At 36.1% G+C, this 14,687-nt stretch overlaps 1 protein-coding gene across 2 annotated transcripts in view; it reads right to left on the bottom strand.

Moving 5' to 3' along the window:
- The window catches only part of Cers6 (ceramide synthase 6), a 281,227-nt gene that overhangs the window by 46,049 nt on the left and 220,491 nt on the right, over positions 1–14,687 (bottom strand). For both annotated transcript variants that reach the window (XM_005315692.5, XM_005315693.4), the window contains exons 7-8: positions 8,226–8,354; positions 5,185–5,291 (exon numbers count right to left, since the gene is read on the bottom strand). In XM_005315692.5, coding sequence (XP_005315749.1) covers positions 5,185–5,291; positions 8,226–8,354 — 236 coding nt within the window. The remainder of the gene's footprint in view (positions 1–5,184; positions 5,292–8,225; positions 8,355–14,687) is intronic.

The following is a 14,687-nucleotide window of genomic DNA, read 5'->3' as shown; positions in this document are numbered from 1 at the left end:
GTTGCTTTGGGCCTCGATTTTGCTGAGGCTGGCTTTGAACTTGTGATCCTCCTCTTCAGCCTCCTGAACCACTGGGATTATAGGCATGTGCTACCACACCTGGCTAACGTGGTGCATTTTATGGCATGTGAATTATATTTCAAAAAAGTTGATATAAAATAATATGCTAATATACATATAAAAGTAAATTTCTACTCCTAGGCATGATTAATTATCTAGGTAAGAGGTAAGTCACTAATTTTTTTTTAATTAAAAATTTCAGTTACAAAAGCAATACCTATTTACTTCGGAAAGATTAAAACAGAAAATATAAAGAAAAGAGTCATCTCTAACATAACCATAACCCAGAGAGAGAAGCTTGCTGTAAAGGTAACTTCCTTTCTGTTTTTTTTTTTTTCATAGTTCTGTAATTTTTTAAAAAGTGAGGCACAGAGTCATGCCTTGCCTTTCACTTGTTATATCACGGACGTTTCCCTAATTAATACCTTTGACAGGGCTACAGAAGCACATGCTAGAATAGTCAGAGAACTGGGAGAGTGGTTCTGCACCATGGCTGCACAACAGAATCACTTTGGGAGCTAAACACCATGCTCAGGTTTCACCAAGACAAATTAAATCAGAATTTCCAAGGGCATGAGGTGGGGTTCCAGCTGTACTTTAGGTCTCAGTAATGCTAAAGACAGCCACATGTAAGAAATGTTGGGTGTGAGATTTCTGCCATCCCAGATCTCAGTCCTAGTTCCAGAAATACTGACTTGTACATATTCCAGAAACTGTAGTTTGTATTTATTTATAATGAGATTAAATATCTTTTTATAATTTAAAAAAATTTTAAAATAATTTTGTTGCTTATATTTTTTTGAACTTAAACAACAGAGTAAATCTTGATTTCCACAATAATTTTGATGCTGGTCTTTCATACACCTTAGAAAAAAACTACAGAAACTTTAAGCATGAAGACAGAGCCCTTAGAAGGCTTCACAATGAGTGGAGAAATTCATACAGGAAGACTGGTGGCTGCCTGCGGGATTGAAGTTACATAAAGCGATCATTCGGTAGTGTACTAGGAGTTCTTTTTTAGTCAACATATTTCTTCCATGAGTTGGAAGAACATGAAAGACACATCTACAGGTAACATGAGGCTGGAAAGGATAAGTATGATATGGAATGTAACTCAGAAGGCCCTGCTGGGCTAGGGTGGCATAGGAAAACAGCACGATGCACTTGAATAGGGACAGATGGAGTTTATGTAATCAAGTATGTAAATAAAGCATAATTAGGGATAAAAGTATATAAAGAAGAAATGACTTTAGGATGAGGGTATAGTTTTGTCTGGCAGCAGCTTACCACTGGTGCAATACAAAAGCTACTTTAAAAGCTCACATCACAGTGGACCATGTTATAGGTGCTAAACAAGGCCTGTTGCTGGCTCTCAAGATGTGGGCAGAACATTAAAAGAGCTGGGCATGGTGGCACACACCTATAATCCCAGCAGCTCAGGAGGCCGAGTCAGGGGAATTGCAAGTTCAAAGCCAGCCTCAGCAATTTAGCAATTCCCAAGCAACTTGGTGAGACCCTGACTCTAAGTAAAAATTGAAAAGGGCTGGGGATGTGGCTCAGTGGCAAAGTGATGAAGGCATTCATCCGCTGTCTGACAGGGTCACAGCGTGGGGGATGCTGCAGCAGGGCCACACCATCTGGAAACTGGAACCATGGGGAATGTTAAGTGTTTTGTTTATGATACTCATGATACGGATAACAGGGCATACGTCAATCAATAATGAAAGTACGTGTTGCCTGAGATTGCAGGAAAATTCCCAGAATGAGATTAAGGATACAATTAAGACATGCCCCAAGGTGTGTTTCAGTGTCTCTCAGGATACAAAAAAATAGTATTATTCCTCAAGAAATTCATGGGAAAAAGATCGAAAATCGAGGTTCTTGAGGAAAGCTTAACAATTTCCACTAAGCCCTCGTTCTAAAGCCACCACCTGGGCAACATACATTCCCCCCACTAACAGACCCTCCTTTGCCTTACACAGGAATTCATGATGAGAATGGGAAACACATAGTTAATATAAATGACAAATGGATTGAGGTGCAAAGCCTGCCCTTTAGTTAAAGATTACAAAGATGTAAGAATTGGTGTGGACCAAGGATCAAGGAAACTCTTTAAGAAAACAGTTAAATAGGTCATATAAAAAAAGGAAATTACCTTGGAAATTAAAAACAGAATAATGTAAAATGAATATAGTTACATTTTAGAGGCACTTCAGAGTAGTAGGCTTTTAAGTAATAGACTTTCACTATTTAAAGGGTGTTTTACTGGTACTTTAGTTTAGAAGTAAGAAAACTTACCAATAATCATAGGTATGCTTTAAAGTTAAAGGTTGATGAAATAATTATAGGTAGGTTTTAAAGTTAAAAGTTAATAATAGGTCCGGAGACATGTAGTCTAGTTGCGTAGTCTAACACCTAGTGATTGAGGTGAAAATGTAAAAACTTAATCATGATTGGCTAAGGTTATAGGAGACTATTTTAAACAATGTACTCAATATCTTAGGTAATCAATATATGTCAGAAAAGTCATGTAAATCAAAGAAGTTTGGAGCTTTGAGGCTATCCATTAACTACCTGAAAAAAAAAAAAAAACAAAACACTTGTAAAAAAGGTATAAAAATAAAGGCCCCTCTTGGGGGCAGAAGAGTTTTTCTGGAGGCTGCTGGTAACTTGCAACCTATCATCCCATCTCTTCTTCTTTTGCTGATGCCACTCCTCCTTCAGGACCCCAGGCACCAAAGTGTCCCTGGGTTCAATCCCTAGTACAATTATACAGAAGTACAAACATCACAAGAGGAATTCTGGAGAAGAATTCTATTGGCCCCATTGAAGAGATTAAGGATGTTTCTGTAGAAGAGAAGGCCTAAAAATGTTGTATTAGAGTTTCACACAATGAAGAGTTTTCCACTGGAAGTGATAGGGTACATTTTCTGTTTTCCAGAGGTACTTTTTTTTTGAGGAGACAAAGAATTCACAGATCTTGAAGATCTATTAAAGCCATAAGCCATCCACCCAGGAGACAGACAGTCAGACACACTCACACACACACATACACACACACTTCACATATAGTTTTAGATTTTTCTAAAGCAGATTAAGAAGTCAAAAGGACCCAGGTTTCATTTAATAGAAGAAAGAATTTTCCCCTGGACCTCTGAAGCCATACTCCTGATCAGGGAAATTAACAAAAGAATTCTTATGTGTAGAGGGAGTGGGGGCATCTGGAGATGATAATCTAAAAGGCCCTTTCCAATTCTAGGATTCCCTAGTCAAAAATGAATTTCTAAATAATTTCACAGTATTAAAGTAAATATGTAAAATAATATTTGTTATTGCCATTCTTGTGAAAAATTTATATACCAACAATGCCCACTACACTCTATTAATCAAAGTAGGATTAAAATAAAGACTATCCAGGCATCAATATAACATACTAGATGTATCTGAAAATGGTTTTATTCATTATAACTATAGTACCTAAGTTATTTCTTGTAGTAAAAGATTTTTCTTTTCAAGTTGCTTTTGAAAAATTCTGGTTCACAAAAAGGCATGGCAGCAGAGTACACAGTATTTGCAACAGAAGCTCTTATTTTATATTTGGTTATATACTCTTTTCTAAGCAGCTAGTATAGGTCATCACTACAGACCATACCTATGAGTGATCTTACTGGCTGCAGGACAGAATTTGTTTGTCTGAGGATCTATGTTCTAGGTGACACACTGCTCTCTACACTTAAGAGCTTTTACACATTAACCAGAAGGAAAGTGTGTTTCAATTTCAGGTCTACTCTCATAGGGAAGGAAACAAATCAAAGTAGCTGATAGGAATGCATATGTCTTTAAAACTCAGGTTCTCAGAAATCCTAAGTAGGTAAAGTTTCCTGCTATTTTTCTGAGAAAGTATTCCCTGGATTTTACTTAAATTTCTTCTATTTAAATTCTTACCACTAGTTCTGCCAGTAATCTTGAAAGAGCTCCAACCCTGAAGTAATTACAGTCATATTATACTCAAAATTATTTCAGTGTTTCTTACCTACAATCATATTAAACTATAATGAGGTTTTATAAATGTCTGTTGCCCACACATAGTGCTGCTGCTTGGAAATGACTTTCATAATAAGTAAGTGTCCAAAAGAGCCATGAGCCTCAAGGAGAAGCCATGCATATGTAAGTGTGTGTGTGGAGGGAGAGCAGGTGTGAGTATGCTAATGATTCATAAGTGGAATCTTAGTGATAGACGTTATTTACTTAAAGGCCCCAACTTTATTGTTTTTCTACTGGGACAGAGAGTTAAGGTATTATTGCATCCCTTTGCTATTCCGCATTTTCCAATTCCCCCTGCTTTGAAAGTCCCATTCAAATCTTTCAAAATGGAAGAACAAATTTACCATCAATGACAAGACTCCAAGTAATATGGAGAGTTCATTATTTTTCAAGATCAAGTAAGAGCCTTCCAGGAAAAGATTAATGGCAATGAACCCATTTTTAATGGAAAGGACTGTCAAATTCCATTGAAATCTGTCATATCTTTTTCTTAGCTCTCAACAAAAGAAAAGCCATCTAGACATTAAGGAGCCACAGATAATCTCAGAGGTTATTTTTGAGTTATACTTTCTATCTCCTTTGGCTGTAAATATAGTTGATGAGAATTATTTAAGGTTAGTGGTTTCCAAACTTTAGTGTGTGGCAGAACATTAAGAAGACTTATCAAACACAGCTCTGTCACTCAGGGGGTCTGAGGTGGGGCCTAGCAAGTTACCAGGTGAGCCTCTGCTGCTGACCCAGGGAAGGAGATCCTGAGACACACCGGTTGCAACAACATATTCCGCTTTTAAATCAAACCCTCACAGTGGGGGTTCTTGAGCCAAAGTCTAGATGAGAACCTAAAATGCTTTCTGTGGCTTCAGAATCCCCATGAACCCATCTTTCTTGAACTATACTGTGGAAAATATAAGTAAAGAATGAAACTCTCTTCTGCAAGAAGAAATCAAGGTGTTTCTTGAGTTCATCCCCACCACTTTTAAACCTTTTACTAAGTATTTAGAGTAAAATTCAAAAGGAAAATGTTCTCTAAAGCTCATTTGGAAGGGGTGGCTCAATTAGAAAGAAGATTGGCATACTCACCAGAGAGGAAATATACCCAGCCGTGTGGTGATAAAAACCATGGCAAACATAAGAAACAGGAGGTCACACATTTTCTGAAACTTGGCATAATTTGCCATTTTGGCAGCCTATAAAAGGAAGGAATGTAACATATTAATTTAGTTAAGCTGATAAATAAAATTTCTTTTATTTATCATGAGTTTTCTATAAGATAGAGTTTACCAGATGCACAAAATTGCCTGCTACTTTAAAATGTCATGCATCATACATCAGTATTTATAAATTACTCATAAGTTGAATGAAATGCAGCATTAGCCATAAGTAGAACTACCAACTGTCACAGATTTAATAAAATATTCAGCAACCTGAAAAATTCAATTATATGGTTGATTTCAGGAAAACAGACAGGAAAAATAAGAAACTTTTGTATTATAGATGATATTAGCAAGCCAGAGAACCAAAACAGAAATTTGGCATAATAGATCAAAATAGAAAGTGCTAGATAAACCTTTACTGAGTCCCAAATACTGAGATCACAAACTTAATACAGAATATATGGAACTTTGCTGCATTATTCTCTCTTTCTCTTTAGAATTATGGGTTTTCTTTAAATCGGCAGAGGAACTTCTCTAGGGAGACAATATCCTTGTTTATTCTCAATAACTTAAAAATGAAGAAAGGGTCAAGGTCATGGTATTTCAACTAATCCATTTAGATCGAATTTGCAAAGTTACTTTCCTGGGTCACTTTCTAGATGAAAGTCAAGAATGTTCAAAGCATCTATGAGAAGTATTCAAATAATTTGGGGTGGTGATTTAAGTGACCACATTTTTAATAAATATTTTGTTTTAGATGTAGTTGCACACAATACCTTTATTTTATTCTTATGTGATGCTGAGGATTAAACCCAGTGCCCTGCACATGCTAGGCGAGCACTCTACCACTAAGCCACAACCCCAGCCCCCACATTTTTATAATATAAATTTATCTGATGAATCACATCCCATTATCTTACTTTTTTGCCACATTCATATCCCCTTTTCACTTTTTTTTTTTTTTTTTTGAGACAGGATCTTGCTAAGTTACTGAAGTCCTCACTAAGTTGCTAAGGCTGGTCTCAAACTTGTGATCCTCCTGCCTCAGCCTTTTGAGTGGCTGCAGTTACAGGCATGCACCACCACTCCCAGTTCACCATTAATTTTTTAAGATGATTCTAAGTAAGAAAGATGAGGCTGAAAACATTTTGTTCCATCATTTATTTTTACATTTTTATATAGATTTTACATCAACTACACAGTTATAAAATGAAGATGTCTTCGGCATTCAATAACCTTATTTTCTACTTCTTAAAAATTAAATTGGCTAAGTCATACTTGAAAAGATTGTTGGCAGTATCTTCAGAATTTATAATTTAATAGTTTTAAGTAAAGTATAAAACTACAAAATAAATATATTCCAAAGAGGAAGTGAGTGGCAGCCAGGATTATAAGCTTTTAATTTCATGCATACTTTGGGTATAGCACCACAATGGTGTAAAATAAAAAGTATCATCTGCCTGTTTCTGGATAGGTAAATCATCTAATTTTTCCTTTATATTAATCTACCCATATTTGATAAATAAGCAATAACATCAATTTTTCAGAAATGTCTAGGCCATAAATCCCATTTTGAAGATCTCATTAATTGGGTCTCCTCAAACATGATTTATAATGTCAAAAAGGACCCAGGTGATGAAACACATTTGCTTGCAAGTCACTTGATTGGGATTCCTGGATTCATTTTCTCTGTTGGATAAAAGGGTAGATGAAAGGCGTTGGGGTTGCAGCTCAGCGGTAGAGCACTTTCCCAGCACGTGTGAGGCACTGGGTTTGATCCTCAGCACCACATAAAAATAATTAAATAAAAATAAAGGTATTGTGCCCAACTACAACTAAAAAATATTTTTATAAAAAGGGTAGGAGACAATTCAACTAAGATTTTCTCAGTCATGGCTCTACTAAGCATCAAGCTGGTGATTTTCAGAGGAGTAAAAGTAGGCTGATTATATAGAATTGATTTCAAAAACTGTAGGCTACTGAATAAATTGTGATTTCTAAACATACATATGATTTAACCAAATGATAATTGATGTTCAGGGGATTACCCTCAAGCTAAATATATTTCTCTTTTTGAAAAATATGTCGAATAGAGTTTAGCTTGAATTACTTAAAATCACAGCACCAGGTTTTCATCTGACTTATCCATTATAGGACTATTTTTCAAACTATTAAAGGCACCTGAGTTTTTAATAAAATGCCATATATACATGACCTTAACTAATTGCCTTTACAGTAGATTCAATTTTATAGAATTTATGCTTGTATTGCAAAAATTGATCACTGTCTGAAGATACTTTTCTATTCACAGTAATAACAAATGCTTAAAAGTTGGCAAAACTGTGGAGTCAACAGGAATAACAAAATCAGAATACAGATTATAAGATCCATTTCTACACAGAATTTGTACTCTCGTAAGTTATTTTTGACCAATTATATAAAATTGCTTAGTATAAAGTGAAGACCTTTATTTAATTATATAACATTACGCAGTGTGATTCTTAAAAGTAGTAAATTATTTATATAGTTTCTATACATATTTGCAATTCATATATGCTTTTCATTCTAAAAACACAAAGATAATATGTATAGTGACAATAAAAACTAACCTACTTAATTTTATTGAGAAGTAAAGTTCCCATTAATAACTACACTTAATTATATAAAAATTTAAAATAAACCAGTATGAAACTTACAGTACAATTAAAACCTATTAAAATAATGACTTCCCTATTATAAAATCAGTCTAAATGTGGAATAGTAAGTTTTCATCAGCATATTAATAAGGAATCATTATAATTAGTATAAACATTTATATACTAATTTCAAGTCTCATTTTCAGCAGTTTAACCTACAAAACCCCTGTAGTTTGAAAGCACCATCTGGTACGACACAGGAGACCTGATGATCTGGGAAAGTTCAGGAGTCCTGGATTTTGAATTCTTAAGAATGAAGGAAAATTTTTACCTCTAGAAGAGCATCAGCTGAGTCGTGAAGACAAAGGATCAGGGTCCCTGCTCGGGCCATATTGTTGACATAAGAAAAGGTAATCAGTAAAACAGATACGAAGTGGTGCAGGAACATGATGCCAAAGTCCTTGAGGAAGGAGAAAGCACAGCCATGTTAGGGTTTCTCAACATTACAGCTTTTCCATTACAGCTTTTCAGCCACTAAAACAATACTTACTGAGAACCTTTACAAGCCTGGCTCTGGGGATACTAAACCAGATAAAACACACCAGCCCTCTGGGAGCCCAGTCGGAGAGAAATATAGACCAGCAACTATGGGGTATGTGATCAACTCTAGGATGAAAGTCAGATAATGAAGCATGTTTTGTACTAACTGGAAGAATGTGTAGTGATGAGAGAAATCACCACAGGATTTCAAGCAAAGAAGGGCAGGCACTATTTGGACCTAAAATTTACTATGTTTTCAATTTTACGTGTTCCCACCAGGCCCATGTGCTAAAGGTTTAGATTCCAGTCCATGGTGCTACAGGGAGGTGGTAGAATGTTTAAGAGGTAGAGCCTAGAGGGAGGAAGTTATCAAGGGTGTACTCTTGAGGGGGATAATGACTACTTCTTATCTCTCTTTTTCAATCCCTGGCTGCTATGAGATAATAGCTTCCTCCACTACCCACTCCCACCATGTGGTACTGCTTTGCCACAGGCCTAAAAGCACCAGACCAGCCAAAGATGAACTGAAATCTCTGAATCCATAAGCTCAAACAAAACTTTGCTCCTTACAAGTTTATTTATTTTGGGTATTTTGTCATAGTAACAGCTGACTAACACAAACTCTAAGATCTTTGGGGCAGAGGTACAGGTCTGATAAACCATTTCTCTGACTACAAGTGGTTGCAGCTTATGAAGGTTGTATTTCTGATCAGCAGGTGAATCTTTGAAGGGACAGCTGGCTGAGGTCCAAGGACAAGAGCATTGCATGGTTCTCAGACTTTAGTCTGTTGGCTACAGAAGGCCTGATAAGGCACATAGTAATGACTAAGGTGATGCTTTGGTCTGAATGCTTATGTCTCCCCCTGCTCAGATTCATATGTTAGAACTCTAATGTCCAAGGTCATAATATTAGGAAGTATGGCTTTTGGGGGTGATTAGATCATAGGGCTAGAACTCTCATGAATGGGATTAATATCTCTAAAAAAAAAAAAAAAAGGCCCCAGAAAGTTGCTTTATCCCTTCCATCATGTAAGAACAGAGCTAGAATGTGCCACCTATGAATCAAGAAATAGGCCCTCATCAGAAAATGTGTCTGCTAGTGCTTTGAACTTGAACTTTTTAGCCTCGAGAACCATGTGAATAAATTCCTGTTGTTTAAAGCTGCACATTCAATGGAATTATGTTATAGAAGCCTAAACAGTTTAGGACAAGTAGTGATTGTTTTTGTTATCTCCTTGAGTTCTTAGAACATGCATCTCAATTTAGCATCCTTCCCCTAGCCTATGCCTATTGGGAATCTGAAATAAGAATCTGTTGGCTTTTCTGATGGGTACTACCCAAGAAAGCCCTGAATTTTCACACTGTTCATAATCATTTAAAAAAATAATTTGACAGAATTAATAGTAAATCAACGATCCAGATTTTAGACAGCTTCAAAGGATCAGCTTCTGGGCCCAACTGAAAAGATTATCTTATATTATTTCCTGACCATCTGGACATGGTTTATTATGACATGGAACTTCTACTGCTTATAAATATAGTCTCGCTTACTGATATTTATCCTAATCTACATTTGGGCCAGGGTAAACTTTAATTTCTCTGCAACTTAAGTGTCATGATTTGTCCCAATGTTGTTCTACTTGAAGTCTTTGAGGAGAAGGACTACAGCCCTATAGACCTTTCATCCAGAGACAACTAAATTAGCCACAATGAAAAGCTTATTGCGAAACTGAACTATGCACAAATCTTGGGCAAGAAAAACTGCAACACGTAGGCTAAATCTGTGAGAACCATTCTTAAGTTCTATCCTTGGAAGTCAATAGGCACTTGGCCATTTATTAACTAAAAATATTTATTTATTCTTACTATGTTCTATTTTAAGCTTTGGGCGGGAGATAAATCAGTACAGTAGACAAAGATTTCTGCCCTTGTGGAGCTCATATATTTTAGTTGAAAAAAACAGACAACAAATATAATAAAGTAAATGGCCTTTTAATACTGGATGGTAAAAAGTGATCCTGGGGAAAAAATAATCATGGTAAAGGTGTGTGTGGGTAGGGAGTCCTGGTTGCTGGGGGAAGTGACCTGCAATAATAGTGGGGTAAATAGTAAATAGTGGGGTCTGCATAGATCTCTAAGAAGATGGGGGAACTAACCATACAGACAAAAAAGAGAGAAAATATTCCAGGCAGAGAAAACAAACAAGATGAAGGATCAACCCAGCACCCTCTCTCTACCCTGACCTGTTCACAGAATCGCATGGAGGTCAGTGGGACATGAGTAGTGAGAGGGATAGAGGCAATATTACAGCTTTATTTTTTCACTAGCTTCTTTCTGTTACCAGTGTCTTAAAAAGACATTTTAACTTTGATGAATAGAAAAAAAAAAAAAAACCAAAACAACCACTCTACTATTTAATCCCTGGCATATAACTATTTTAGTTATGTCTGTATTCACAGATGAACTAGGAGGTTAAAAGACCAAAATTGAAATTATCTCTGGAGTTTCTAAGACAATTTTATTTACAAGCGCTACAAGGCACTCACAAATATCCACATTCCCGGTTGTCATTGTAAAGAAGAAAGGCTAAGTTTTTATTCTTACAGATGTCTCCACATGCTCCTTGCCTGGACATTCCTTTGGAACCATTCTTGAGCTTGTTCTGAGGATGAGTGTGGGCAACAGCCCTCAGGCTGGTAGACGTCCAGCCAGGCTACCTTGACCTTTTTCTGATTTATATTGGCACTAACAACTAGGTCAGGGATGATTGTCAGTTCCTTGCAGATTCAAGTTAATCTTTTGCCCTGGGAGAACATGGAAGTCCTGAGGTATCTTCTTTTTGTCTAAGCTGCCTTATTCTTTCTCTTTGTAGCCATTTCACTCTGTGGCTTCTGCCCCAGTCTCTGGTTTATGGGGTGAAAGGGCCACTTTCTTCAGGTCTGTCTTACTGATCCTGGCCCTACAATCACCTTTTCCACAACTCAGGTTATCTGTTGTCTAGTTGAATTAAACAATTATTTTTTGTACTGTTTGTCTGTAGTTAGGGTAATTTCTAGTTCAAATCATAAAGTTCAAGAATGTTAAAAACCAGGGCCTTATTGACATGACTACACTTCTGAAGAATATTTGCAGCTTATTTAGCTCAATTTAGCTCTATTTTGCATAAGAGTCAACTTGTAATCCAGGCTCTAACTCACTGATTTTGTCATTTTTGTAAGGGCATCCATTTCCTCATCTGTGCAATGAAGAGATTAAATTAGGTTATTTTAAGGTTGTCAATTCTATAATCTAGGATTGGGAGTACAGCAACAAAATAACATTTGCAGCTTTCATTTCATACCTGTATAAGAGAGAGGGAGAGGGCTTGCACACAAGACCAAGAGCAGGCACATGCATCCTCCATGCATCAGCTCAGTAGCTGTTAAAGTCACTTTAGGTTAGGGTTGAAAAGTCAGCTTCAACAACTTGAATTGTTTAAATGGTTCTGTGCACTTTTTTTTTTTTTTAAATATTTTTAGTCATAGATGGACACAATACCTTTATTTTATTTATTTATTTTATGTGGTGCTGAGGATCAAACCCAGTGCCTCACCCATGCAAGGCAATCCCTCTACCACTGAGCCACAACCCTAGCCTTTTGTGTGCACTTTGGTGAATGTATCCAGGGGTTTTCTTCCTGGAAAGTACCTAACATTTATGGGTAAACATACATAGTGGTTCCCTAAATGAGGTTAGAGAATTTAGAAAATGAAATGCCATTATTAGTTTTATTTTCAATGCACCTAATCTCCACACTAGTTGTGTTGTGCTGATGGTACATTCATGGTAGATGCCACTGTCAGGAGAATAGCTTTTCTTCCCTCAGCAAATACTAAGTGTCCACAACAGAACTGGGTATTGCAAATTCATATAATCTGTTGACCTACCACCTGGTCCTTCCTGTAGGACTTACTGGCAGATGAGAAACGATGACAGCACTCTGAGTCTATGGCAGTTGTTAGATACTTCTGAAATTCTGACATTTTTGGTACTATCTGGGGCTTTCCAAAATCATTACAGTAGATCATACCAAAGTACCTTAGGCATACAATAAGAATCACACTGATGTTTTCCACTGGAAGATGAAATCTATTCTCTCCAGGCTATGGTTCATTAGGGTCCATCATCTGGAGAACTGTGTTCTACCAGACAATAGCTGCTTCAAAACAATGGCTCAATTAAAATAGAACTAACCTTTCAACTGATATTTTATAACTTTCCTAAATACAATTAAATTAAAACATACAGTGTTTAAGTCAATGGTTCCGTTAACTTATATTTGCTCGTGTTTAAAACAGAATTTGAGGTCTAACCAGCTGAGAACCTAAGCAGAGCAATGCTCTCCAATCTCCCATTATTCAGCCTTCAATGATTGCTCGTGGCTCTGAAAAGAGGTTTTTTAAAAAATAAATGAATAAATATAAATTGATTAAAACATGGAGGATTAGGATCATTTTATAATTAAGTTTCCTAATTCATATCTGATAGAAATGTCAATAGTAACACAATGCCCTTGATAATAGCAAGGCTCCTTTAAAAAACAAAGTCTTGTTTTTCAGAAAAAGTTTGCATTATAAAGAAGATTTTTGCATATACTTCCGCTGGTCCTAGAAAGTGTTTTTATTACTGTGAGGTTCCATTATGCCCATAGCAGAAGACTGATTTTCATTTCAGTCATATCTGCATAAATATGAAAAAAAGCAGGAATAATTGATTTGGTCTTTTACATTTCTGTTTCAGAAAGCTTTAGATACGATGAAATAACTTTCATATAACCACCCAGTCATTTTATATGTGTTACTCACAACCTTCTACCCTGACACATTGAGTAGGCACTGAATGTGGTCCAAATGGCAGTTTTTAAATAAATTGTCAATTTGGATTTTTATCAATGCAAGGTAGAAGGCTTCCATCCTCATATTTGTAACTTAAGCATGTAAATTAGCAATGTACAAAGGAGGTGGCCACTTGGGTACCATCTCTATTCCAGAACAAATATAAACACACATGAAGATGGTGAAGATTTCAAACAAATGTTACAAATACCAGGAATAACCATAGTTAGACAGCTTTTTCATTGAGCAATACAAAAATATAATAGGTACATAACCTTTGGAGTTGGGTACCTAAAGTTCTATTAACAGTGTGAATATAAAGAACCCTTCAAAAAAACAAAAACAAAAACCCTAAATAGAAAATTAATAAATCTTTTTTTTTTTTTTTGATACTGGGGAATGAAATCAGGGGCACTCAACCACTGAGCCAAATCCCCAGCCCTATTTTGTATTTTATTTAGAGACAGGATCTCACTGAGTTGCTTAATGCCTCACTAAATTGATGAGGCTAGCTTTGAAATCACAATCCTCCTGCCTCAGCCTCCCAAACTACTGGGATTACAGGCGTGTGCCACTGAGCCTGGCCAAAAACTAATAAATCTTAATATTAGAAAATAATGTTGTAAACTAAATAAATTACTAAAGCAAAAAAATATATAGTGCTAGAAATTCATAACAGTATAATAGGCTGCTTTGTCTTGGCTTCAGAAGATTTCTAAAGTAACTAATTAGTAGCACAAGTTCTAAAGCTTTAACAATTTGGTTAAAATAAAATATAACAAAGAAACAAGAGACTAAAAAAATTGTATAGGTCTTGAGACAATGACTAAAATGAAGTATATTTAAGATGACTAAAGAAATCAGTTGATTCAGAGTTACCTCACTTTAAATAATTTGAGGAAAATCAAATCAAAAGAAAAATCTTTCTTTTATTGAGCATTGTATGACATAAATTCTTGGAGTATCCGAATTGTCTACCATCTATCTGGTGCTATGTTTTAACTGGCCTTGATGTTGGCTAACCATAAAAAGAATTGGTTAAGTGGACCATTCAAAAAAGATATTTCAAATAAAATAAGACTTGAAAACTGAAGCCAGGTGTGGAAGTGCATGCCTGTAATCCCAGCTACTAGGGAGGCTGAGGCAGGAGAATCAAAAGTTTGGGGCCAGACTGGGCAGCTTAATGAGAGCCTGTCTCAAAATAAAAGTACAACAACAACAACAATAATAAAGGCTGCGGATATGGCTCAGTAGAAGAGCACTTGCCCCAGCATGCTCAAGGACCTGGGTTCAATTCCCAGCACAGCAAAAACAAAAACAAACCAAATGAAACCCTTTAACTTAAATTCACTTTTATTCTCACATATAGCCTATGTATT

This window comes from Ictidomys tridecemlineatus, chromosome 7 (assembly GCF_052094955.1).
Source record: "Ictidomys tridecemlineatus isolate mIctTri1 chromosome 7, mIctTri1.hap1, whole genome shotgun sequence".
Lineage (NCBI taxonomy): Eukaryota > Metazoa > Chordata > Mammalia > Rodentia > Sciuridae > Ictidomys > Ictidomys tridecemlineatus.
The sequence above is the reverse complement of the archived record's forward strand: the minus strand, read 5'-3'. Positions and strand labels throughout refer to the sequence as shown.